Source organism: Quercus lobata, chromosome 5, assembly GCF_001633185.2.
Source record: "Quercus lobata isolate SW786 chromosome 5, ValleyOak3.0 Primary Assembly, whole genome shotgun sequence".
NCBI lineage: Eukaryota > Viridiplantae > Streptophyta > Magnoliopsida > Fagales > Fagaceae > Quercus > Quercus lobata.
Window position 1 is genome coordinate 9,392,431 of NC_044908.1, and position 26,999 is coordinate 9,419,429.

The 26,999-nt window shown below is 36.1% G+C and overlaps 3 protein-coding genes and 1 long non-coding RNA gene across 6 annotated transcripts; 2 read left to right on the forward strand and 2 right to left on the reverse strand.

Annotated features, from left to right (window-relative positions):
- Positions 1–7: 7 nt before the first annotated feature.
- Positions 8–25,395, reverse strand: LOC115989573 (pollen-specific leucine-rich repeat extensin-like protein 1). The gene is made up of 2 exons (XM_031113331.1): positions 24,513–25,395; positions 8–1,127 (listed from the first exon to the last, which is right to left on the reverse strand). Exons 1-2 carry the CDS (start codon positions 25,138–25,140, stop codon positions 28–30), a joined length of 1,728 nt encoding a protein of 575 aa, XP_030969191.1. The 5' UTR covers positions 25,141–25,395; the 3' UTR covers positions 8–27.
- Positions 3,063–3,313, reverse strand: LOC115989578. The gene is made up of 2 exons (XR_004092004.1): positions 3,228–3,313; positions 3,063–3,197 (listed from the first exon to the last, which is right to left on the reverse strand). It is a non-coding gene; the product is annotated as an uncharacterized LOC115989578 (long non-coding RNA).
- On the forward strand, positions 3,507–8,299 carry LOC115989574 (4'-phosphopantetheinyl transferase HetI-like). Of its 3 annotated transcripts, none has more exons than XM_031113333.1 (9): positions 3,507–3,593; positions 4,310–4,645; positions 5,097–5,272; positions 5,728–5,795; positions 5,942–6,043; positions 6,197–6,352; positions 7,347–7,460; positions 7,835–7,964; positions 8,041–8,299. In XM_031113333.1, exons 2-9 carry the CDS (start codon positions 4,539–4,541, stop codon positions 8,148–8,150), a joined length of 963 nt encoding a protein of 320 aa, XP_030969193.1. In that variant the 5' UTR covers positions 3,507–3,593; positions 4,310–4,538; the 3' UTR covers positions 8,151–8,299. The 3 variants fall into 3 exon arrangements, with proteins under 3 accessions (XP_030969193.1, XP_030969192.1, XP_030969194.1); XM_031113332.1 differs by having other exon boundaries at positions 3,512–3,598; XM_031113334.1 differs by having other exon boundaries at positions 3,512–3,598; positions 7,908–7,964; positions 8,041–8,150.
- On the forward strand, positions 13,216–22,598 carry LOC115989572 (aminopeptidase M1-like). The gene is made up of 19 exons (XM_031113330.1): positions 13,216–13,512; positions 13,612–13,760; positions 14,616–14,718; positions 15,120–15,306; positions 15,506–15,599; positions 16,335–16,488; positions 16,938–17,042; positions 17,144–17,260; positions 17,734–17,847; positions 18,655–18,837; positions 18,944–19,265; positions 19,630–19,751; positions 19,840–19,937; positions 20,338–20,515; positions 20,604–20,718; positions 20,807–20,874; positions 20,963–21,040; positions 21,238–21,312; positions 22,233–22,598. Exons 1-19 carry the CDS (start codon positions 13,282–13,284, stop codon positions 22,413–22,415), a joined length of 2,676 nt encoding a protein of 891 aa, XP_030969190.1. The 5' UTR covers positions 13,216–13,281; the 3' UTR covers positions 22,416–22,598.
- Positions 25,396–26,999: the final 1,604 nt, after the last annotated feature.

Sequence of the window (26,999 nt, forward strand, 5' to 3'; positions counted from 1 at the left end):
CACTCTATATTGGGTCTGCTCTTCCTCTCACTTTGGGCTTCGTTCTGGGCCTAGATTGGACCTCCCTCTCCCTTGCTTCTCCTTGAAAGAATTCATCTTCTGCAACAACAGATCAGCTCTAAACTTTGCAATGAAGCTATCAGCCTTAGTGTCAACATCAGGACTGGGACAGAACATAGTCTTTGTAGGTGATTCTCCACCATCCATTGGATCTGGTGATCCACTACGCGAACTATTATTGCTTTTTATCCTAACATAGTCACCCTGCACCTCAAATTTCCAAGGCCGCATTTTGAAAGGCGGCGGTGGTGGTGGCGGTGGTGGTATTGGATTAAGTGGTGACTCGTTACCTGAGCTCACATTGTCGTCCCCACTATTGAAAATCCTTGTTTTAACCGGCAATGGAGGTTTCCAAACCTTAGCTTGTGGTTGTGGTTGTGGTGGTGTTGGTGGTGGTGGTGGAACTGAATGAACTTTTTTGGCCTTACCCTTTTTAGAAGAGAATAAATTGTGAAAAACTGATGGTGGAGGCGGCAGTGGAGGTGGTGGAGGTGGTGGCGATGTTGGTGGATATAAAGGATGAGAAGTAGAAGAAGAAGGTTGAGAATTTAGAAAGGTGTCAAAATTTTCAACACTCTTTTGTCTTTGCTTCTTCTTCTTCCTCCTTAATGAGCTCAAGAAGTCTTTAGTGGCTGATCCTCCTCTCTTCTTCTCATTCTTGTCACCACTCCTTTGCTCCACTTGCTGAAACACTGGTGGTGGCGACGGTGGTGACCGTGGCAGAGGCGGCGGAGAAGGTGGGGTTTGGAGATTCTTGACTTGTGAATCAATTTTTTCTGGGGTTCCAATCTTTTCTTTTTGTCCAAGAGTTTGATATGTTCTCTTTTTTCTGTGCTTAACCACCTTAGGCGGTGTAAATGGTGACAATGGTGATGGTGGTGTAGATGGCTGAGGTAGTGGCGATGAAGGCAATGGTGGTGATGGAGACTTGTAAGATGGAACTTCTTCTGTAGAAGCCACAAAAGTGTCTACGTGTATATTCTTGGGTTCCAAGGCATCTTCTTCTACTACAGGAACCACAAAAGGATCATCTTCTTCTACTGCAGGAACCACAAAAGTATCTCTAGATATATTCTTGGGCTCCAAGTTACCTTCTTCTTCCTCCTCTTGAGGTTGATCTCGCGTTGGATGGCGATGATGCAGCTGATCTGAGCTCGGAAACCGATAATTACCACTAACATTGGTGTCATCATAGAATCTCCACCGTTCATCATGGCTCACCCAAGCAGATTCTTGCCTAAGATCCGGGTATGAACTGCTGCTCCTTAACCTGTTGATGGTGCTATAGCTATCAGCTGTACGATCTGAGTATTGGGTGTACCATTGATTTGAGGTTGATGGGGTTGACTTGTGAGCCTCTTGTGATGAGCTTGAAATGCTTGCATCTTCATAAGAGCTTGTGTTTTCATTGTTATTGGTGTTTTTGCTGAGGAATCCACAAACAATGACAAAGAGAACAAGGACTAGATTGAGGGAGTCCCAGCTTTTCTTCACTAGATGTGGTCTAAATATTTGTGATGTAAAAGACAGGAATGAAGGAATTACTATGAAGCATAGTTTTAAAAATCGGACCGGACCGGCCGGACCGGCCGGTCCGACAGATTCAACCGGGAACCGGCCACCAATCCGGTCCGGTTATATTAAAAAACCGAAAATAATGAAAAAACCGCGAAACAGTAAAAACCGACCGGTTCAACCGGAAAACCGGGAACCGGCGCGGTTAAACCGGTTCCTGACTGGTTACTTTTTTTTTTTGTCTTTTCCCAGCCTTAAACGACGTAGTTTTGTTGTTTTAGCGGCTGGAATCCTAATTCCTAACCCTAAGAGCATCAGCAGTGGGGCTTCTATATGCCAAATGTTAGGAACATTTGGCATTTAATCCCCAAAACTACTCAACAATGGGAAGGCTATATGCAATATGCCAATTCCAAATTTGGGATTTAGCTACAGTACCATCTCAAATGTAAGATGGTACTGTAGCTGAATGTTATAAAAAAAAAAAAATTTTAATACTCTCATTTCTCTCTCCTCTCTCATTTAACCCGGGAATTTCTCTCTCCTCTCTCGTTATTTCTCTTTCTTTTCTCTCTCTTCCTCCTCTCGTTCTGCTCTCTACTCTATCTCAGATCAGTTTGTTTCCATATAAAATAAAAAAAAAAAATCTCAGATCAGTCTGCTATAAATTCCGATGGGTTTGTTATGGATTCCTTCCTCACTCTTTCTCTCATCTCACATCTCTCTTTCTCGTTCAAGGCTTGCACTATAGCTGGGTTTGGTTCGTGGTCACGACATGGAGATCGGTGGATCGGTGAATCATGGGTCAGGTGGTGGCGTGGGTTTGGATCGGTGGAGATTGGTGGGTTGCCAATGTCGCCGATGATGGATCGCTCAAGATCGCTGATGATGGGCTGGATGTGGTGTGATGTTGGCGGCGTTGATCTGGTGGCGCCGTGGGTCAAATGGTTTCGCCGATCTGGGTTTTGTGCTTTCGCCGATCTGGGTTTTGTGTGGGTTTTGTGTGGGTTTTGCAGTGAGGCATGGATTGATTTTTATCTTTTGGGTTCAGATGGGTTGGATGTGGTAGTGATCTGGTGGTTTTTTTTTTTTTTTCCTTAGTTTGGATTTTTGGTTCCGGTGGGATTTGGTGGGCAGTGGGCATGGTGGCGTGGTAGGCATGGTGGTGGTGGTGCGGTGATAATTGGGTTGTTTGGTTGTTGAGAGAGGGACAGATATTCAGAGAGAGAGGAGTGATAGATAAAATTTAAATATTATTTTATTGTAAAATTTATATTATTTTATTATGTAAAAATATTATTTTAATGAGTAGAATAAGAAAATAAAAGTTGGAATGTTGGGTATATTGTAAAATGGTATTATATAATTGATAAAGTAGGTTTTTGAAATGGTAAAATAAGATGGGATTTAAGATCCGGACGTATGCTCTAAAGCTCACTGCCCCACTCTCATTTTGCGTTTGTCATTTTCATTTTTCAGACTCAGACTCTCAAATCTCAACATCTCCGCCTCACCCAAGCTCACAGCCTCTCTTCCTCACCGCTCACAGCCTCTCTGCCTCGCCGCTCAGACCTCGCCCTCTCCGCCTCACTCTCTCCGCCTCACTGCCTCGCCAGTCGCCGCTCGCCCTCTCCGCCTCACTGCCTCTGTACCTCGCCCTCTCCGCCTCACACTCTGCCTCGCCTTCTCTGCCTCGCCCTCTCCGCCTCACACTCTGCCTCACCTTCTCTGCCTCGCCCTCTCCGCCTCACTCTCTCTACCTCGCCTTCTCTGCCGCTCACACTCTCTGCCCTTTGACTCGCCCACCCCGCCTCACTCAAGCTCACACTCTCTAGTCTCTTCCTCTCTGCCTCGCCCTCTCCGCCTCAAACATTTTTCTTCCTCTCCGCCTCACTCAAGCTCACGGGTTTGAAGTATTGGGTTTTTTTTTTTCTTTTTGGGTTTTTTCCTTCTCGTCCTTACGGGTTCTCGGTCTCGCCCTCTAAAGTGCTCTGCTCTCTGCTTCTCGGCTTCATCAGGTAAGGTAACATTCTTTTCTTTTGATTTTATTACTTGATTAATTGATTTTGATTACTTGATTTTGATAATTTTCTTTTCTCGTCCTTACGGGTTCTCGGTCTCGCCCTCTAAAGTCCTACATTTTTTTGTGGTTGGGGTTGGATGGTAACTTGGGTGGATTTGAAGCAAAGCAGGGAGAATGATAAGCCAAGTTACCATTTTGTATAAATTGTTGAGTTTGTTGAATAGAATATGAATGTGTATCTATTGAATAGAATAGAATATGAATGATAATCCAAGTCACCATTTTGTACAAATTGTTAACTGTTTTTCCCTGTAATTGCCTAATTAGAGGAGGATTTTTTGATGGGCTTTCAATGACTTGTTGATAAATGTTGTAAATCTGTAAATGTGTGGCAGTGAACTCTTTGTAATATGCTAGTCATGAGCCTAATTATGTTTTTAGTATATTAAAAAATTATTAATTATTTATATAATTTAAATAAATATTAATTAAATTATTTATGATGTCATCGGTTCGACCATCGGTCGGACCCCGGTCCGACCATAAAATCGGTAATTAGTTCATTTTTCGGTTCTTTCACCGTACCGGTTTTTAAAACCATGATCTCACCTCTCATCTCTAATTTCTATTTTCTTTCTTTCTTCTTCACGGTGGCGCTCGGTGTGGGTATCCTAATTTCTCCTTTCCCTTCGTGCTGGGTTCACTTTGCAGATTTCTCTTCACTCTTCGCCTTTGCAGTGATGTTGTAGCCATGGGTTCGCCGTGGTTTGTGGGTTTCAGTTAGGATCGGTGTTAGAGGATTTCGGTTTTGTTGTCCATCGGCTTTGGAGGTTTATGGGTTTTGGTTTGAATCACTGATTCTGGGTTTATTGGTGATTTGCGGATGGTTACAAATTTCTGGGTTTGTGTACTGATGCCGATGCTGTTGTGCTAAGTATGCATGTTGTTGCTGTTGAGGCATAGACTAAATTTCATGATGAATATACGTTGCTTTCAAAGGAGCTTCTCTGCTGCTTCTCTGGCCCCAGTGCAGCTTCCATCTCCAATGTATGACACACTTTATGCCCTTTACTTTTATACACTATGTACCATTTCGTTAACTCCGCCTTGTCTCTCTACTTACTGTTGAATATTTTGTTCACAACCAGTCCCAAGCCCGGAAAAATGAGTAGGATTGATGTCCAATGTAAAAAATTTAGTTACTCTATTATGAATGGATCCACTACAGATACACATTGAGCCTTCCCTCCTATGTGGAAAAGAATGCAACTAGTCTGTTGAAGGTCCATTGCCGACCCCAGAATTTTGGGACTAAGTCTCGGTTGTTTTGTACCATTTCATTATTGGGGATACATTTGAACATAGGCTTTATCAGTATTCTATGGGGCTTGATTGACTCTGTTATGCATATGTTCTATTGTTTGGATATGTCTTTCTAAACTTTATTATCTACATCAATAATGTGAAAACATTTTTTTGTTTTTTTTTGTGTTTCTAGGGAAGCCCATTTATGGTATATATTACCTAATGAGGTGAAGAATGCAAGCCTTCTTAATCAATATTTGGAAATTCTATCACCATGTGAGAAAGAAAATGTTTTCCGTATGCGTGGAGATCAGCTCCAAAGAAGAGCCCTGCTTGCCCGTGCATTGGTTCGCACTACCATTGCAAGATGTAGGTCCTTTTTTGCTTAATACTTTTATCATTCATTCTTCTTGTTAAATTTCATTTAATAATTCTTACATTTAGGTTGTCGCCATTGAGGTCAAATATGGTGAAGTGTTTCTTACATGTAAATTGTAGAGCCCACGGTTTTGTTGGATTTGTTGTGGTACACAACAAATTGTTTATTTCAACATTGGTCTAGATTAGTTGTACTGACAGGCAAATTTTTTAGTCTGAATGTGGCACAAAGTGGATGGCAACCTAGGCTTTGCTTTATAAAGATTTTGAGCTATATACATGTATGTACAAAGCTTTTTTAGTTATTTAAATGCTATCCACGTCCTTTTGTTTCATTACTTGACTATCTACTCTTTTGACATAAGAAGCATTCTTGTTTCCAATTTTGTAGAATATGTTGCATAGAGAGATTGGTGTATATTTAAGCAAATTTTGTTTGTTACTAGATCATACAAATAGTCAAGTTGAACCAAGATCCTTGAAGTTTAACAAGAATATATATGGGAAGCCTGAGGTGAGTTTGTTTTCTGACCATTGATGTACAATAAGACTTTGTTCTCTACTTTTTTTTTTTGTACCTTCCTTGCTTTTCGTTATTAGCATATCTCTTTAAAGTTCATTTGTTTTCTCATATTTGTTTCTGATAGCATATGTGAATAGGTAGAGTGGCAAGATGTTGATGGCTCACACATACCACCATTGCATTTCAACATTTCACACACTTCTTCTATGATAGCTTGTGGAGTGACTGTGAATTCAGCAGTAAGTTTTCTGTATATTCATGGGCCACTTATAACTTCTGCATGTGTGATCGTTATATTCTGTTCTGATTTTGTTTGATGTATTTATTGAATTATCTATTGTGTTGAAGAAACGGCAAGTTTAAGCTGACATGATTTGCTTTTCCTATTGTAGATTGGTATTGATGTGGAAGAGAAGCAACGGAAGTTGAAGAATAATATCTTAGCATTTGCTCGAAGGTACTTTTCTCCTTATGAAGTGGGACTTTTAACTGCCATTTCAGACCCTGAATTTCAGCGTCAGGAGTTTATAAAATTATGGACTCTCAAGGTGAGTTAGGTTGTGTGAATATTGATATGCATCAAGTACCTTCAGTTCATTGTTGTAGATGGGTGAAAATCTAATAAATCCTAATAATTAGTTTCATGGTAGCTTCTGCAGCAAATGCATGGTATGTTATAAAGTTTGGTAGCAGTCAATTTTGTTACATTGCTAGAAGACCATTCCATCTTCAAGCAGTAATTCTAGTGATATGTCTTTTCATTAAGGAAAAAAAAACAGTAGATCTAGTTGAAAAATTAATATGTTCTTAACTTGTTAGGAAGTTTTACTCTATCATAGACAGTTCAATGTAGGGCAGCAGAAGTTTCACCTTTAAAGGAACTAGGATTGAGTACCTATATTCTTTATAAAAATAAAAAGTAGAAACAACACTTGAGTCGTGACACGCTTGAAATATATTTCAAATTTCTTTGGATTTCATAAAGATGCAGGTGTATAAATTCTTCTGGAAATTTTGTCTATTTATCATTGTCATCATTTGTGATCATCATCATCTTCTTCTTCTTCTTTCGCAAGCATATGCCTGTGTTTCATTATGTTGGGCTCAGATATGTTGGCCTGTCCAGCTTGATTACCAGGTTTTCTTTGTATGTGACTAAACTATATGAATTATTCTTTCTATGTATCTAGTTAAAAAATAAAACCAATAGATATCAGACAAAAGAAAGAAGAGTCTAAAAGATTGTCCTAGAATTTACATACTTTTTAGGAAATAATGAAAAGCAGTATGGATTTGAACAGTTGGATATACTGGAGTATGCATACACTTCTACATGAACTCAGGAAATCAAAACGATAGGATGATTGAGCTTTGCAGCCAATGAGCACTTGCTCAAAGGGCACCTCCTCATAGGTTAAAGACTGATTGGGTGTGTGTAAAATACCACCAAAAATGAAAAAAAGAATGATTGAGCTTTGAGAGTTGAATGTAATGTTTCTCTTCATGAAACTGTTTTATTAATGTTATGGATCACACTTTCAAGAGGCATATGTGAAAGCATTGGGGAGGGGCTTCTCAGCTGCACCTTTTAAAACCTTTACCATTCGATTTAGGACTGCTACAGGTGGACATCTTTCTGAGTATAGAGATTCTGAGGTATCTGACTGAACTTAAGACAAGCTTAATTGAAAGTTTTCAAAGCATTCAAAGATAGTATTCTACTCAATAGGAAATTCAATCTGAACTTTTTTTACATAAGACGTGGTGGTGGCTTTGAGATTGTTTAGGTAGATGTTGAGATATTATTGTAGGATATGTCATTCCTTTCATCCTTATCGATTGAGTGCTTCATACAATTATTAATTTTCTTCTCCCCCGCTCCCCCCACCCCCCCTACTCCTACAAACACATACATTTTTAGATATTGGGAAGTAAATTCTCATAAAATGTTATATGAAACAGAAATTGCATAAACATTTTTTCCTCAAAGAAGTTTCTGAAATCTCTTGCGGTTTTTATTATGCTGTCAGGCATTTGATGTAGTTGTTGATTCTTTTGATGATCCCAAGAACCTGACAAGCAATTGGCAATTTGCTCTCATAGAATTGGCTGGTTCTCATTATGCTGCTGTTTGCATTGAAGGGGATAGAACCACTGAAGGTAAGAATCTGAGTTTTCTGAGTAATATAAAATAACTTGCAAGTGTGGGTACATTTTTATATCTTGCTATTTGCAGGCAATGGGACCCGCCCAATGAAATTGACAGTGCGGAGAACCATTCCATTTGTTGAAGATGAATGTGTTTCTGGAACTGATGCTGTGGTAGCAATAGTTGGCTTAACTTAAGAATCATAAATGATTAATGGTTTTCATTGTGAACTCAGCTCTCCGACCTTTCCAAATTGTGTTTATTAAGCAATTGGAGAGTATAACTTAACAGTATTATTATTTACTATCAGCAATGCACCTCTGCTTTGCCTGTAGAATGGATATCAGATTTTGCAAAAAAAAATTGTCTATTGTATATTCATTTTAAATTTAAAGACCAATTCCTTGCATCCACTCTGAAATTTTTGTCTATGCTAGAATCAGAGCTCCCTAGGGCAAATTGTATCACCCCAAGCCAGGTGTCAATCTTGGAGCCCTTGCTGGGAACTCTGCTGGGATTTCATTGGTGCCCTCCAAATCACATTTCCTTAAGTTTCCCCATTTGGGGTTCATGTGCTTGATTCATGAACCAAAGAATACACGTTTTTAGTATGAAAATAAATTAATTTCAAGTTATTTCAGGAGCTTTAATGGCCTGGTCATGGCTGCTCCTGGTTCTTGACCGAATGGGTTGGAGAAGAAAGAAGTGATAGTTGGCTGAAGCTTCCCAGCTTTCTGGTACATCACCTTCAGCTCTATGTCACATGAGAAATGATGGAATTTCAGCTTGTAAAGGAAGGGTTTAACCCCTGATGGACACATGTCCTCTTCTGATCTGATTGGATAAGTTAGGACTTGATGGGAATGGGCTCCAGCTGTTTAGTTGTGCTAAAATTTGGCTCGTCAACTCACGTGATCTTCAACTGTTGGAATTTGTGTGTGAGCTAGGCTGGCCCAGCTAGGCTTTGTAGTTTAAGCTTCTTTGGTCTTGGTTATCCTTACAAAATGAATAGTTTTGCAATGGGTGATATACATGGGCTTTTATAAATCTTGTAAGAGAGATATTTCTTGAAGGATGAGTAATCATATTCCCCAAGAGTGAGGGATTTAGTATATGCAAAACAAGTGTCAAAAATAATATTTGAGTTTCGTAAGTATGTGCCAAAATAACATTTTGGCTTTGTAAAGTATTGCCAAAATAATATTTGGTCTTCGTAAAAATAAGTGTCAAATTAGTATTTGGGCTTTTGAGCATAAAGTAATTGTTATTGCCAAAATAGTATTTTGGGCTTTGTAAAATAGTTGCTAAAATAGATTTGGGCTTTGTAGGATTTTGTAAAAATATTGTCATGTAGCAACGGGCTTTGAGAGGTACTGTATCGTAACGAGTTTTAAAGATGCCGTATTATAACGGGTTTTAGAGATGCCGTATCGTAACAGACTTTATAGATGTCGTATCGTAACGGGTTTTAGAATGTCATATCGTAACGGACTTTAGAAATGCTGTATCGTAACGGGCTTTAGAGATGTTGTATCGTAACAGACTTTAGAGATGTCGTATCATAACGGGCTTTAGAGATGCCATATCGTAACGGACTTTATAGATGTCGTATCGTAACAGGCTTTAGAGTGCCATATCGTAACGGACTTTAGAGATGCTATATCGTAATGGGCTTTAGAGTGTCGTATCGTAATGGACTTTAGAGAGGGTTTTGTTAGGCCATTTGGACTTTTCCCACAAGGTAAATACTTTTGGGCTTTTTATAGAGATGGTATAATTTTGTGGCTCAAGCAATATGGTGAGTATTTTTGTGAAACCCAAGTTGGATAATATGTGGGATATAATGGGTAATATTGTGAGAGGGCCCAAGGCAATTTATGAGCTTGTGTGTGGAATATTTGTGAAAGTCCAATAACATGAAGAATATTTGGGTAATATATATATGGGGAATATTTATGTGGGTTCAAAATAATTTATGGGCTTATGTGGGTATTTTTGTAAGTGGGCTAATGAAATTAAGGCCTGAAAATTTATACATCAACAACAGCATACCATCCTCACGCTCCCAAGATGCCTCTTTCATCAAATGATTCTTCCAAAGCACCTTTACCCAAGATATTGGTCTATTGCATAGCACTTGCTCTTTATGATCCAAAATCTCTACCAGAACTTCTTCATATGACAAGTCATCTCTAATCTAAAGAGGCTCATAGCTCAATACATGTGAAAGGCCAAGAATGTATTTCCTTAACATAGACTCATGAAAAATATTATGAATTCCTGATAGGGCCGGGGGTAGGGCAATTCTATATGCAACTTTGCCCACCCTTTCCAAGATCTCAAAAGGCCCTACAAACCTAGGGCTTAACTTACCCCTTTTGTCAAATCTCATTACTCCTTTCATAGGTGTAACCCGTAGGAAAACTTTATCTCCAATTTCAAGTTCCAAGGCCTTCATTTTAATGTCATAATAGTTCTTCTGTTTAAATAAACTCAAAGAATGCCCTATCATAGCTTTGCAACGCCTTTGTGTCCATTTCTAATGAGTAATACAAAGTACACAATATTTTTCATGACTTTTATCACAACTAGTAACATGTTTTGTTGTGATTAGAATTTAGAACAATATCACTTTCACTTAGGTCTACTACTACCACTAATACCATTTTTATTATTCACTACACCAATCACAAATTGTGTTAACTGTTGTGGAAATGAGAAAATGTTTTTTTTTTTTTTTTTTTTTTTGAGAAAATGTTGAGTGCCTAAATTTATTGATTTCTATTTAGAAATGTTGTAGATCCTATGACTTTCCAAACATTGAAAGCTTCCAAGAATACTTGTCAAGGATTCATATTAACATATCCCGAGCATTTTTTCTTGTTTGTGCTGTAAGGGATTAGTTGTTCTCTAATATCAATTGCTAAATGAAATTCAAGGACACTAGGGTCTAAGTATTCCTTTAATATTTCTGCAAGGATTGAAACTGGTTTATTTATTTGGGATCAGAATCTTAAAAGTTAAAGCCATTTATACTAAATTTTCTTTTCTTTTACTGTTAATTTTGGTCTTAAATAAAATCTATATTCTATATAAAAATGGAAGCCTTGTAATAAATTTTGCAAAATTCTTGTTATGCTACATTATCACATCTTTTCCTTCTATTTTTCTTATTTATTATTTATTGTTTTTGTTGTAATTTTCACTTTGTTCAACTTTTTATCTCCTCCCATTGTTATCTTCTTAAAATTTTCATTTCAATCCTTTATGCATTCTTAAATTTTCTCCTTTAAATCTTTTAAACTCTACTCTTTTACTTTGTTCAACCTTTCATCTCCTTCAACCCTTCTTCTTCTATTTTATTTTTTTATATAAATTTTGTATAACTCCCTTTGCACCTCAATCACCTATTCCTCCAAGTTCAATCCACAACACCAAAATAAATAAATAAATAAAGGGTCAATACTCTTTCTATTTCTTCAATTTAGCTTCCTTTTTTTCTTTATTTATTTATTTATTATTTCTATCACTTTTTTTTCCTTCCACTAATAGTCCTTTTTATTATTGTTGATTTAATTGCTGAATCAATTTTTTTTTTAAGTTAATATGTTTTCACTTATGCATTTAAGTATTTTGATGCTTCATTTTCTTTTAAGTCTCCTTTACTTTCTTTTCCAAAAAAAAAAATGTCTCATTTTCTTTCACTCATGCTCTTCTTGTATATATATCCTTTTTCAAGCCCAAAATGTCAATTTGAAAAGGATAAGGTCGTTATTTTCCACGGGACCTCTTGGCGTTATTTACTTATTTTCAACTTGGCATGTGAAATTTCCGCTAAATCCAAAATTGTAAAGCAGGCAGCTGGCTTCTAGTTTCCGCCAAAGCTATTATTGAAGTCCTGAATTATGGATGACTGCAGGCAGCTGACTTCCCGAGTTCCCTAGATTCGTTTTGATCATTGTTATAGAGAAGCTAATATATAAGAGCGCTGATATGCTAGCTAGGATGGGAGCTCAGCAATCTTCCAGTTTTATTTTGTATGATAATCCCCTTGAGGGCTTGCAATCTTTGTTAGATTTTGACTGTTCTGGTTTGTACTTAAACAGGTGCTGCCCTGAGACAGTTGTTAATTTCTTGTTTTAATGCATTTCCCTTTTTACCAAAAAAAAAAAAAAATTGTAAAGCAACTGTTATTTTCATTACACTCAATGCATGGGAGCATGCGTTGGCCAAAGTGTAATTGTCACTCTTTCTTCACAAGTTAACATGAATCAGCTAGGACTTGGATTTAAAAGTGGGTTTATTGGTTTCTCAAAAAAAAAAAGTGGGTTTATTGCAATGGTTTCACCTTCGGCTTTATTGCTTAATAGTTGAGGTCTTTTTTTCTTTTTCTTTTTCTTTTTTTGTTACATGCGTGTATGAACAAAATTATTTTGTTTAAAAAATTTAAAGGATCGGGTTGTTTGTTTTTTGTAAAATAAGTTGATTTGCCTTAATTTTTTTTTTCTTTTAACTTTACTATTGATAAATTTGTTTGTGGGGCTATTTTTTTTTGTTTAAATTTATAAATTTTTTTATGGTCTTTAAAAGGAGAGAAATGTTATATTTACAATTTTTTTAACAAATTATTAATGTAGTGAGTAGTTGTTGGTAAGTAAAAAAAATGTGATGTAGGTAATAGGTTCAGGTGTGAAGAATTTGCTATCTCAACCATTTGTAAAAATATTATAGAAAAATTTGTAACTATAACATTACGCTTATAAAAGAATTAATAAAATTTTTTTTAGAAGAAAAAGAATCAATAATATTGTAAGGAGACATAGTATAAATTTATAGTGCGAGATTGCAATTTTTTTTTTTTTTTTTTTTGAGGGGCACTAAGTTGGTATATATATATATATATATATATATATATGTATTACTATTTTATTTTAATATTGGCCCCACGTCCATGTGTCTATGGGTCCGTTTGGATACAGTTTATTTTTGCTGAAACTGAAAACACTATAGTAAAATAATTTTTAAATGTGTAAATAGTACTATAGGACCAATTTTTAATAAAAAAGTTACTGAAAAGTATAATTTGTAGATCAATAAACAGTACACATATACTGTTTACCATGAAAAAGTCAAATGTTGCGAAGGAAAAAAAAAAAAAAAAAAAACCAAATGTAAGAGAACAAACGCATACGTAGCTTTCAGCCCAACCCAAACGGGCACTATGTATCGAAAAGCTATTAGCAAAAAAATATACAGTAAAGCCTCAGTAATCCATGCACTTCGCAAAACTAACACGAAATTCAGAGTGACTGAGAAACGTAGAGAGAAATGGAGACAAAAACAAAACAAAGCATAGAGCAATTCAAAGGACAAACAAGGCTACCAAAATTTGCAATCCCAACAAGTTATGATCTTTATCTCAAACTTGATCTCACAGCATGCACTTTTTCTGGTACAGTACAAGTCAACCTTAACATCATCGAACACACTAAGTTCCTTGTCCTAAATGTTCTCGAACTTGATGTACATCAAGTCTGGTTCACCAACTCCAATCACCAAGTAATTAACACTCTCTCTTAAACCATTGGTTTTTTTGTGCTTTAACTTTTAATGGGTTTTTTTTTTATATATAAATGATGTTTTTGTTGATTTTTGCAGACATATAAGCCTTGCGATGTTGTTGTTTTGGATGGTGAAGATGAGATACTGGTGCTGGGGTTTGATGAAGTGCTTAGTGTTGGTGATGGGGTTTTGGGGATTGAGTTTTCTGGAGCCCTTAACCCACACTTGAAGGGTCTCTATAAATGGTAAATCTTTTTTTATTTATTTAAATTTTCTATCTTTTAGAGTGAGTTTGTATCTAAATTTATGGAAAAGTTTACTTGGTAAGTGATTTGGAATAATTTGGTTAGTTTTATTCAAGTTTTTCTTGTTTGGTTGCTAAGAAAATCAGTGAAAAGAAAGAAAGAAACTATAAATTTTTAATTTTTAATTACTTTTAAGAATGATCAAATACATAATAATGAAACTGAACAACCATGTAAATCATTGAGATGAACAGAGGTAATTTTCTTGAATTATATATGGTTATATGTGTTTAAAGTTTGGGATGTTTAAAATTACAATCCCCCCCCCCCCCCCCCCCTTCAAGAATTTAATTGGCCCAGCCAAAAAGGCCAAAAAGACCCCCTTTGAGAATTGAAGATACTGCTTTTCGCTTTATAGTTCCATTTCAGGATTCAAATGGTGTTTCATTCTGTGACGAATTTTAGTACTCAAGTAAATTATCTTTAACATTAACACTTGCTTGCATCAATTTTTCATCTTTCGTACTTTTGTATTTGATGATTCATTTCTGTGTGTGTATAGATCTTGCACACATTCTTTGATTATGATATTTTACTCTCTCTTTTTCCCCCTTTTTAACTTGGCAGCAATAATTGGTTTTTTATTGTTAGATGAATATTGGACATATAATGAGATCATATATATGACCTCATTTGATTTGTAGATATTGGGAAATCCAACAACAGTAGATGCCAGTTTTATTTTTCATGTATTAATTTTATCTTGAAACTTAATATATTTCTCACTCTTGAATGGTGAAAATTCATAATTTGGACTCCAAAAGGTGAAATCCTGGTTTCTGTCACTGTTTACAGTACTTATGTGGATGGGGGAGTGAAGAAGAATATGGCAGTTACTCAGTTTGAAGCTGTGGATGCAAGGCGTTGCTTTCCTTGCTGGGATGAACCTGCCCTTAAGGTATGCATAATCGAGAACTTGCTTTTACCCTTGGAAGAACTCATTATTTTACTTGTTTAGAACCTTTGAATCAATCTTCCGTAAGTGACATTTAATTAGTGTCATGTACATGCTTATTTGAAAGAATCTGTGAAATAGAACTTTAATCATGAAAAAAGAATATAAACACATTACCACAGATTTTTGAGAAAAGTTTATTAATACTGATGCACATAAAACAGATAGGTAACAGGACATACATGTATTTTCATTTTATTTAGTAAATGTTAATGAATAACAAGTGGCAGAAAATTTCTGATTGAAGTTACATAATACTCTTCTCATGTGGTTTAAATTACTTTGAAAATTCATTTTTCCCCCTTCTATTTACTACTTAGAAATTACTAATACTTTCTTTACAGGCCACCTTCAAGATCAGGATAGACGTGCCCTCAGAGTTGACAGCATTGTCTAATATGCCAATTGCTGATGAAAGGCTTAATGAAAATATTAAGACTGTTTATTTTGAGGAATCTCCGGTCATGTCAACTTATTTGGTGGGTGTTGTTGTTGGGGTATTTGATCATATTGAAGAAACAACAGCTGATGGTAATGCATATATGGCAGAGGCACATTCATTTACTCTATTTCTTCTTCTTTTTTGGTTTAAATTGCTTATTACACTAAAATGGTGGGAAAGAGCATGTGGCCTACCTTGACTAATTTGTTGAGAATCCATAGTTGACCCTAAAAATTTTAAGACTAGGGATTGGTTGTTGTTATATAGAATAATGCACTTTGCATGCAGGGATCAAGGTTCGTGTATATTGTCCTGTTGGAAAGAGTGATAAGGGGAAGTTTGCTTTAAATCTTGCTGTGAAGGCGCTTGACATATTTACTAGGTAATTTCTCCTTTTATTTTCCTTGTTCATGTGGAGATTTTAAATTTTATAATCTTCAGTCTCATAAATCAATAAATTGAAATGTGTCCACCATAACGTAGTTTTACACAGAACTAAGTTATGAGGGAGAAAAAACAGCCACATGCCACAAAATAGAGAGTTTAGTGTTTGCTTATGTTCAAGGGAAGGTGATCATTTCAATAATTTCTTGTTTGACCTTGCAAAGAACAGAATGAATTTCTCCCTTCTATCCTATTTAAAGTAACAAAGAGCATGATTTCAGATAGGATAGAATGGAGAAAAGGAATTCATGTGGCTGACCAATCTAATCTGTCAAAGATCCATAGCCAACCCCAAATTTTGGGACTAAGGCTTTGTTGTTGTTGTTTTTGTTGTCTTTCCTTCTTTTCTTTCAATTGATTGGTAAAGCTTGTGTACCAATTTAGCCTCTCTGCACTATATGACTGCACCCAAAGCGAGTACCTGATACACATGGATTTCTTCCCTCCTTGGGTCTCCCCTTCAAAATTTTCCAAATTAAAACAAAGGCTGTTTTAGATAACTTGACCTCCTTTATCCACGGAGATCGCCTGAAAACAGAACCAGTGTTATAGTGTAGGTTAGAAGAATCAAAAGTTACTTAACATTGTGTTTTTTTGCTTTGGTTGAAGACTGTTTAAGTTCTCTGTGGTGATACTGATAACGCTGGTCAGCCCTGATTATGGAATCATTTAGGTACTTCTCAACTCCTTATCCACTTCCAAAACTGGATATGGTTGCAGTCCCTGAATTTTCTGCAGGAGCTATGGAGAATTATGGTTTGATCACATATCGTGAAAATTTACTACTTTACGATGATTTGCTTTCATCAGCTAACATGAAGCAGTTTGTAAGTTACATATCTAACACTTTTTTTTTGTAAGTTACATATCTAACACACTTTTAGCTTCAGTTTTCTCCTTTGCATTATGATGCTCCCAAAAAGTAATCAATCTACTGCGAGGTGCAGATCTGCTTGTCAAGAAATGAAATTCAAGACAATTTTTGCCTTCCTTTTTCTCCATTTCCCTTTTCATAAATGAAAACATATAAAAGGGAAGTGCAGTATTATTTTTTCTTTCCCCAAAAAGCCTTAAGACAGAATAACTGACAATTATTTATAATTGATTGATGCAGTCAACCCATTAAAGAGTTTATATATTGAATCATTGATACCAATGAGAAAACTCTGGAAGCAAATAGCGTTCAATTACAAAAGAAATGACATTGAAATATGATTCTTCATTCATTTCCTAAATACTTGTATGTAATCTTCAAAGCTTATTCATGTTTTGCCAGCTCACGATTGCTGTATCACATGAAGTAGCCCATCATTGGTTTGGCAATCTGGTAACAATGGAATGGTGGAGTCATTTATGGCTGAATGAGGGATTTGCAACCTGGGTAACATTGAGTCATCTTAAATCTCTGCAACCACTTGTCTGGCCATTCCACTGCATTCAATTTTATGATTTTGGTACCTCTGTTCAATCTTAAATCTCCAGATAAGTTATATGGCCACTGACATCATATTTCCTGAGTGGAAAATATGGACTCAGTTTCTTCGACAAACAGCTGATGGCTTACATATGGATGCAATGGAACAGTCACATCCTATTGAGGTAAGTGAATGCTCCAGAATTTTCTGGTTAGTGGGAACACATCACTTACACGTTAAATTATATAGCTTATTAGCAAATGCAGTCATAAAGCAATGGTAAGAAATAGTTATTTAGAGCAAACTGCTTCCCCTAATGGCCTGTTGTACTGAATTTTCAAGCACTGCAATGAATATTATCAAAGTAAATGCATTGACATGTGGTGAACTAAATGTGTCTGGGTGTCTGTGCGCATGAAGTTGCATCTGTCATCTGTGTGTTTGGAGTTCTACCCAGTAAAATGGAGTTAACAATGCAGGGAAATTTCTTATAACCCAACTCCAAAGATTGTAGCACAATAATTACTACATCTTAATAAAGTCCCAATTATGACTTCAAATGAGAGAAAATGGTTAGGCAATTTGCTATATAAAGCAAGCATAACTTCAACATGTAGTTCAACTATGTCCTTCACATGCCGTTTGGAATATTTTCAGGTGGAGGTACATCATGCTCGTTCAATAGAGGAAATATTTGATGATATCAGCTACAAAAAGGGATCTGCTGTTATTCGAATGTTGCAGGGTTATCTTGGCGATGACATGTTCCAGGTGGGATAGTTTGAGTTCTTAGCTTATAGCGTTGTTTTTATATGAAGCACCAAACAATGACTTTATATTTTCATGGTTAAAATTCTATGTGGATGTTATTACTAAATTTTTTATATATAAACACACTCTAAAATGTACACATGGCTACAAGTTGGCATTTATTGTCTAATGTGATTTGGTTTTTATAGCTTTAATGGCTCTCTTACCCATTAAAAAATACATCTTTCACTCTATAATTATCAAGACTATTGTGTAACTTTTGTTTTTTTGTTGACCATATTCTATGTTAACAATGCTGTTGTTGTCTTTGATTGGATGGTGGGCTAAAAAATTTCGAGTTGCTGGGCATGTGACTCAGCCCTCAGGATACTTTTTCCATGTAACACCTTCTAGGTTTCTTCCTGGGTAGAAACTCTTTGTCCAGTGTGGTGTGATTTAGGAATCTATATCTGCATTGTGTCTGTTACATTCGTCATATTGGAAGCATTCTTTGATCACTCTTTCCACTGGTTGTTGTCAGTAACGTGTACAATTTATCATTTCTTGGAGTGGAATACCTTAACATTGCTTTTTCATGGAAAATGAGGTTCTTGGTAAGGAAAATGTCAACATGAAAACTTTTGTTGTCAAAATGTTGTAAATAAAGTTATGAACAAAATGACTAAGGGAAAGGTTTGGAGCATGGTCCATCATGTAGTCATTTACTATGCATTTCTTGAACGTAATCATTTTACTATGTAATGAGTTGATAAAAATTAAAGTTGCTTAAATCACTTATTTAACTCTGTGACTTCTGATTTGAAACAGAAATCCTTAAGTTTATACATAAAAAGATATGCTGGGAAAAATGCAAAGACAGAAGATTTATGGTGCGTTCTTTCAGAGGAATCTGGTCTTCAAATCAACTCAATGATGGATGATTGGACGAAGAAAAATGGATATCCAGTTATCTCTGTAAAATCCAAAGATGATATTTTGGAATTTGAACAGGTCTTGTTATTGAATTAATAAGCAAACATGCATGCATTAAAAGATTCACAGCCACAAATTTCATCTTTATTACTTTGGAGATCTGATACATTTTTAGGATCTGCAGTCACAATTCTTGTCGTCTGGTTTGTGTGGTGGCGGACTATGGATTGTTCCAATAACAGTATCCATTGGCTCATACATCAAATGCAAGACTTTCCTTTTGGAAAAAAAGTCTCAAAAACTGGATATATCTGAACTGGTTCAGTCTCCCCACCAAAACAAAAGCACATTTAACGAAAAGAATGAAGAGAAATGTGATGAACATTTCTGGGTCAAAGTTAATATTGAGCAGAGTGGTTTCTACAGGGTAAAATATGAAGATAAGCTTGCAGCTCGACTGAGGAAAGCCATAGAGAGTAATTGCTTGTCAGCAACAGATAAATTTGGTACATACTATGTCCAAAGATGAATTAATAACTGTATCTTATGTTGTTGTAGTGGGTATGCTGTATCTATTGGCATGATCACATGGTGTGAAGTATACTAGATTTCTCATTTTTGTGCCTGATCCATCGGGTGAGTTCCACAGCAGGGTGGAATTCCAATGAGTAGAGTTTGGCTAACTTAATACTGCATATTTGGTCTCTCTATATATTAAATCCTTTTGAATACCAAATGGACTGTTCAGGCTACATATTTCCTATCCCTATAATTAATTCCTTCCTTTTGTGGTTTCCCTTTATTTCTGCCATTATAAGCTCAGTGATCACTGTCAAATAGCATATAACTCCTTGCAGTCTCAATTTTCAGGCGTTTTGGATGACACATATGCTCTTTGTGTGGCTTGCGAGCAACCACTGTCATCATTAATTTCCTTGATGGATGTATACAGAAAAGAGCTCGATTTTATTGTGTTATCGAAACTCATTAATGTGGGGATAACTTTTGTATCTTGATAATGTTACCATTTTCATCAAATATTTAGCAGAACTTGAAGTTTTTATGTGATATATACAACAGGTATGTTATAAAGTTGTTGAGATCTCTGGTGATGCCATCCCAGATTTAGTGAATGACTTGAAACAATTTTTCATCAATCTCCTTCTGTTTTCCTCAGAGTAAGAACTATCACCATATATTTTAATATGCCAACCCTCTTTTTGCTGGATATTTATTGGAACCTCTTCTTCATGAATGTTTACTTTGAGTGGAGATGAGTTTTTATTCTGTTTGCAACTTTCTTGGTTAGGGCCGAGGAGTATGAACAATGAAACAATATTAAAAAAAAAAAAGGGAAAAGAAAATTCCTTTGTATCTTTCAATTGTGCATCAAATCGTTTTTCAAATATAGGAAATCCTATCTCACAAAATGTATATCATCGTCTTTATGATGTTTTCTAGTCTCCTTGGCATCATGTTTCACATTACTGACATTTTTTATGTACTGGATTTTTGTTATGGAGTGAAGTAAGCTTCTTCATACATTTAAATATCATATTCTTTTTATTCTTTGTGCAGAAAATCAGGATGGGAATCAATACCTGGAGAGAGTCATTTAAATGCACTATTGAGAGGAGAAGTCTTTCTGGCCTTGGTTACTTTTGGCCATGATAAAACTAACAAAGAAGCAGTCCAGAGGTTTCAGGCATTACTGAATGATCGAAATACTCCTCTTCTGTCAGCTGACACTAGAAAGGTAATAGTTTTACCTGTATATCTAAATCACTCTTCATTCATAGGGGTCTGTTCAAGGTTGATATACAGAATTGCTATGTGCCCTGCAGGCTGCTTACATTGCTGTATTGCTGAACACTAGCACCACGAATAGGAATGGGTTTGTGTCCCTACTGAAGCTCTATAGAGAAGCAGATACAGTGCAAGAGAAAGAACCACTTTTACGTAATAAGTAGTAACATTTGAAATAATATCCTGTCTTTGTGGATAAAAGCTACTTAGATTTAATGCCATTCCTTTGATCCTTATACAGGTTGTATTGCATCATGTCCAGACCCAAATATAGTTCTTGAGGCTCTGAATTTTATGTTGTCTGAGGAGGTATTTGCTGTGCATAATGAATTACGGTTTCTAAAAGCCCCATCTTTCTTGCCGGTCTAATTTTTGCCTCATCTCAATATCTTTTAAGGTTCGAGATCAAGATATTCTTTATGTGCTTGCTGGACTAAGATCTGAAGGGCGTGAGGTAGCGTGGAGATGGTTGAAGGTATGCATTTCATGGTCAACATCTTCATTATGAATGTATTACTATCATATTGAAATTAAGAAAATAATTTGAAGTATGTATAGATATGGATATAGTCAGGAAAGTATTATGATTGGGTGTTAGGATGAAGGTTTCTTCTTGAATTTTACACTTTGTGGAGGGCCTGGAGGCTTATTATTTTTTTGTGATAAATGCAGGAGAATTGGGACTTGATCTTTAGCAAATATGGTGCGATTCTACTCCACCAGTTCATTACCTACATTCTCACTTTGGTAAGCAATTCAACCTAGTTGGATAGCAATGGTACATGTGATGCATCTTGAGTCTGTATTTTCATGCATGTTGTTGGCTATGATTCATTGGTTGACTAGTTCAATAGAAAACTCTATGCAACTTGATACGTCACAATAATTATATATTGATAAATGTATGGTCTGTTTGGATTGAGGGAAAGGGAGGAGGAGTAGAGTAGAGTAGAGTAGAGTAGATTTAGCACAAAATTAGCTTATTTTTAGCTAACTCTACTCTACTCCCCTTCACTCTCCCTCCATCCAAATAGGCCAGTAGTTTGGCCTTTGAAAATAGTGTTTTATCTATGGTAGTTAGACATATCAAGCTTAAGGTACTGCAGCCTTGTTGCGTACCATCCACCTATATCTTAATCAGTTTGGCATGGGTCAAATTCACTGTCAGTTTTTTGAATTAATTGTATTATAATTATTTTAAAGGGTGATTTCAACATATCAAGAAAAATAAGATTATTTTTTTGTGAATATTCCACCACTCAAGGACATGTTCCTTACTTATGAATGACCTTGAAAAGTTTGTTTCTATTAGTATAATGAAATTCATCATAGGAAAATTAATCACCATCAAATTACTCATATTATGTCCAAAAAGCCAGTTATCTCTTGAAATCAGTTTTGTTGTGTCTATCAATTTTTGATAGCTTGTGCCTAGTAATGACAAGTGAAACTGCTGAGTTTTAACATTAGTGCTCAATTAAATGATGAAATCGATTACTGCTAAACCAATGTCTATGTGAATATATGCACTCATTTATATAAGATCACATATCTGATTCACTTAATATAAAGCAATCACAGTATGCCAAATTATGATATTTGGTAAATCTATCTATTTGTATTCCTAAAGACAGATTGCTCACTCCTTGAATATTATCAAATGGTAGTTTTGCAGCAATGAAAAGGCTGAGGAGATAGAAGAATTTTTTGTCAGCCGAGTGCATCGTTCTTTTACTAGGAATTTGAAGCAAAGCATCGAGGAAATCCGACTCAAAGCAAGGTGGGTTGAGAACATAAGGCAGGAGCAATCTCTACCAGAACTAGTCAAACAATTGGCTCTCAAGAAATGAAAGCCTTCAATTTGATTCCAAAACTATATTGTGATTATGTTAAGACTGATGAGCTACATACACTGCATACTCCACAAATTGTGTTCTATATGTATGGTGTATTGATGTTATTCAAGTCAACTTAATATACCATGAACAGGTTCCAACCTGGCATCATTATCCTAAGGCAAGTCAGTTGAGTCAGACCAGCAAATCAACTGGATTATATATATTCTCAAGTTCCTTTCAATATTCCTACTAGCCACTAGGACAGCCATACCTAGTTTTAATTTATTTGGTCAGGCGGAAAGTGGTTTATTAGAGCCCTCATACAAAGTGCATGACCCCAAACGCCTTTGCTTAGTTTATTATAAGCTGAACACCTAAAACTAAAAATTAAAATCGTCTATAAAATATCTGTACTTCTTTCATTACTTTTATAAACCATTGTCATGACCTTACTTGAACAGGAAGTGTTCTATATCAATTATCTGTCAGATGCCAACGTAGGGCCATTCCACAGCCCAATCTCTCTCCCCTTGAAGTTGTCTAAATACAAAAGTAGCATTACTTCTGCATTACTACTTACCTGTCATATGCTTAGAGTCCCCATTCCCTTGACTACTCCCTCTCATATGTAGAATCTCGCACAGAAAGAAAGGTAAAATCCAAATGTAAACACGTGTTCCTGTCCATTTTTAATAAAAAAGGCCAAAGACCGCAGCTTTTGAATAAACACAAAATCTGACAACCTTAATGCCCAAAGCAAACCTTATCATACATCTCTGTAAATTTCTTTAACAAATACAATTGGAATTTGGAAAACCTCATACAAAAAGAATTAACAAAAAAAGAAAAATATCCCAAATACATTAAACTTCCTCTGTAACTATATATGTAACATGTATAATCAGATTTTATGTGTATGTCAGAACAGCTCACTTTTAACAAAACCTTCAAAACAGAAAGTCAAGACTCAGAAAAAAAATCAAAAAATGACCAAAAAGGAAAAAAACCCCCACTGCATTCTATATTGGGTCTGCTCTTCCTCTTACTTTGGGCTTCGTTCTGGGCCTAGATTGGACTTCCCTCTCCCTTGCTTCTCCTTGAAAGAATTCATCTTCTGCAACAGCAGATCAGCTCTAAACTTTGCAATGAAGCTATCAGCCTTAGTGTCAACATCAGGACTGGGACAGAACATAGTCTTTGTAGGTGATTCTCCACCATCCATTGGATCTGGTGATCCACTACGTGAACTATTATTGCTTTTTATCCTAACATAGTCACCCTGCACCTCAAATTTCCAAGGCCGCATTTTGAAAGGTGGCGGTGGTGGTGGCGGTGGTGGTATTGGATTAAGTGGTGACTCGTTACCTGAGCTCACATTGTCGTCCCCACTATTGAAAATCCTTGTTTTAACCGGTAATGGAGGTTTCCAAACCTTAGCTTGTGGTTGTGGTTGTGGTGGTGTTGGTGGTGGTGGTGGAACTGAATGAACTTTTTTGGCCTTACCCTTTTTAGAAGAGAATAAACTGTGAAAAACTGATGGTGGAGGCGGCAGTGGAGGTGGTGGAGGTGGTGGCGATGTTGGTGGATATAAAGGATGAGAAGTAGAAGTAGAAGGTTGAGAATTTAGAAAGGTGTCAAAATTTTCAACACTCTTTTGTCTTTGCTTCTTCTTCTTCCTCCTTAATGAGCTCAAGAAGTCTTTAGTGGCTGATCCTCCTCTCTTCTTCTCATTCTTGTCACCACTCCTTTGCTCCACTTGCTGAAACACCGGTGGTGGCGACGGTGGTGGCCGTGGCAGAGGCGGCGGAGAAGGTGGGGTATGGATATTCTTGACTTGTGAATCAATTTTTTCTGGGGTTCCATTCTTTTCTTTGTGTCCAAGAGTTTGATATGTTCTCTTTTTTCTGTGCTTAACCACCTTAGGCGGTGTAAATGGTGACAATGGTGATGGTGGTGTAGATGGCTGAGGTAGTGGCGATGAAGGCAATGGTGGTGATGGAGATTTGTATGATGAAACTTCTTCTGTAGAAGTCACAAAAGTGTCTACATGTATGTTCTTGGGCTCCAAGGCATCTTCTTCTACTGCAGGAACCACAAAAGTATCTCTAGGTATATTCTTGGGCTCCAAGTTACCTTCTTCTTCCTCCTCTTGAGGCTGATCTCGCGTTGGATGGCGATGATGCAGCTGATCTGAGCTCTGAAACCGATAATTACCACTAACATTGGTGTCATCATAGAATCTCCACCGTTCATCATGGCTCACCCAAGCAGATTCTTGCCTAAGATCCGGGTATGAACTGCTGCTCCTTAACCTGTTGATGGTGCTATAGCTATCAGCTGTACGATCTGAGTACTGGTTGTACCATTGATTTGAGGTTGATGGGGTTGACTTGTGAGACTCTTGTGATGAGCTTGAAATGCTTGCATCTTCATAAGAGCTTGTGTTTTCATTGTTGTTGGTGTTTCTGCTGAGGAATCCACAAACAATGGCAAAGAGAACAAGGACTAGATTGAGGGAGTCCCAGCTTTTCTTCACTAGATGTGGTCTAAATATTTGTGATGTGAAAGATAGGAATGAAGGAATTACTATGAAGATAAATAAGATGGCTATGACTAACAAAAGTACAAGAAGAAGACCAGGGTTGAGGAAGAGAGATGATGAGTGGCGGCGGCGGCCTCGGTGAGAGTGAGTGTTTTGTAGCCAAAATGGTGAGGGCACTTCTTCCTCTTCTTCCATTATTTGAAGCTGAATTGTGTGTTTATGCCTTTTCACAGCAGAGAGGTGTGGAGGAGCTGAGGAGGATGAGCTTTCTGAGACACTTTTCTTTTGCTTTACCTTATGTTATATGCTTTTGTGTTTTGCTTTTGCTTTTGCTTTTGATTGCTTTGCCTCGGATAAATTATTTGGCTTGGATTGATAGAATGTGTATTTATGGTTGAAAATGGGAGTGATGGGTTTATAAAAGTTACAAGCATCATCACTCTTACATAATGTGGGGTCCTTTTTTATTTTTTTTAATATTTTGTTTATGATAGTATGATTCATTGTCAAGAAAAACGTTAGCATCTGTCATTGTAGTATGACAGCTAAATTTGCATACTACTACAGGCATATCATTGTAGAAAACCATGTGATTTTATCTTTTATTTTTTTAAGTTTTGAGCTTTATAACTTTGACCAAGTAGTTGATACAATAATTGAGATCCCAAGTTCAATCTGAATGTGGTAAAATTGTGTGTCATTAATTTTTCACCAAAAAGTAAATTTGTATCTTTTATAAAACAGTTGGGTAGGAAAAAGAAATATGACTTTTCTTACACATTTTTGTAGTTGCACCACAAAAAGGCCTGAATTTGCGGCTTGTATCATGTAAATTGATTAGCCTCTCAAGTAATCCAAGCTATTTATTTATGTATTAAAACTACCACTTCATTTTTTTAGAAGGTTCATAATTGTTGCTTTAAAAGCAAAGGAAGAATTATGGGCTCACCGATTTGGTCATGGTCACACACACATTCCGCGTTAAGACAATTAAATCTCACAAAACCCAAAAGAAAAATAGATTGATCAAACAAAAAAAAAAAAGTATTATTAATAATTTAATATGATGTTTTTGTACAAGTTTTATAGAGTAAGACAATGACAATGACAAGTATAGAGAGAAAGCTAGGTACAACGTATAGATGTTTAGACAAACGCGTTTTCCACTCATTGTTATGTCTCTATCAGATTGGTTTATTCTTCACTAAAAGCAACCACTTTTAAAGTTGGAAAACACTATTCAATACTTCTGCAGCAAGCTTCTAAACTTTGGCACAAGAATGTCAAATGGTTTCTTTTCCCCCTAACCCTGCGAATTCACCAGTTTAACATTGTTATTATCTTATTTGTATGAAAGTTTAGGATAACAAATTTCAGAATATTTTTCATAAAGTAAATGCTAGTATACACAGGTCGTTGCATGCAATTGTAAACACAATCCTGTGTGTATGTTGTGTGCAACAATAGTATAAAATAAACATTGCTCTTTTTATAACGGTAAGGTAGAAGATTATGATAAGTATACAATATAAATAATATTAGTAGTGATTTCATGTGAAAATGATGCGGCACTAATGATGTCAGTGACAACTGATAAGTTTATATAAAAGTATTAATGTTGCACAAATCATAACAATTTAAGTAAGTTGTGATTTTTTTTATAGGTCTTATAACACTTTTTTTTTTTTTCTTGGTTGAGATTAGTAGATAATAGGGGATGGAAATGTAGGTTTTGAGCCATAAACATGAACACCACAAAGAAATATCACTTCAACAGTTCAACCCCATCACTCTTCCTTTATCACTGGAAATTCAACATCGAAATGATGTATTTCTATGAAATTCTAAGAAACTTACAATGTTTTTTTTTTTTTTAGTATGTAAGGGTCATATGAGCTCTACATTCAATTTCTTGTTGGGTTTTTTAAGGGATCTTTTGTTAGCCGACATCCTTTGCATAAAAGAGTAATTACAAGGTTGAATTTTACTTGCAACACAATATAACTGACATGATAAGCCTTTATTGTTGCAGAAATTGTTCCTCAAGATAATGC

What these genes read in the sequence shown, in the direction of transcription:
- LOC115989574 (XM_031113333.1), top strand. Translation starts at nt 4,539, where the DNA reads ATGTTGTTGCTGTTGAGGCATAGACTAAATTTCATGATGAATATACGT. An exon ending in GTGCAGCTTCCATCTCCAAT is followed by an intron (nt 4,646 to 5,096) that starts GTATGACACACT and finishes TTGTGTTTCTAG; the next exon opens with GGAAGCCCATTTATGGTATA. An exon ending in GAGTGACTGTGAATTCAGCA is followed by an intron (nt 6,044 to 6,196) that starts GTAAGTTTTCTG and finishes TTCCTATTGTAG; the next exon opens with ATTGGTATTGATGTGGAAGA.
- LOC115989572 (XM_031113330.1), top strand. Translation starts at nt 13,282, where the DNA reads ATGGAGACAAAAACAAAACAAAGCATAGAGCAATTCAAAGGACAAACA. An exon ending in CTCCTTCTGTTTTCCTCAGA is followed by an intron (nt 19,938 to 20,337) that starts GTAAGAACTATC and finishes TTCTTTGTGCAG; the next exon opens with AAAATCAGGATGGGAATCAA. An exon ending in AGAGAAAGAACCACTTTTAC is followed by an intron (nt 20,719 to 20,806) that starts GTAATAAGTAGT and finishes ATCCTTATACAG; the next exon opens with GTTGTATTGCATCATGTCCA.
- LOC115989573 (XM_031113331.1), bottom strand. Translation starts at nt 25,140, where the DNA reads ATGGAAGAAGAGGAAGAAGTGCCCTCACCATTTTGGCTACAAAACACT. An exon ending in CTTGGAGCCCAAGAATATAC is followed by an intron (nt 1,128 to 24,512) that starts CTAGAGATACTT and finishes CCAAGAATATAT; the next exon opens with CTAGAGATACTTTTGTGGTT.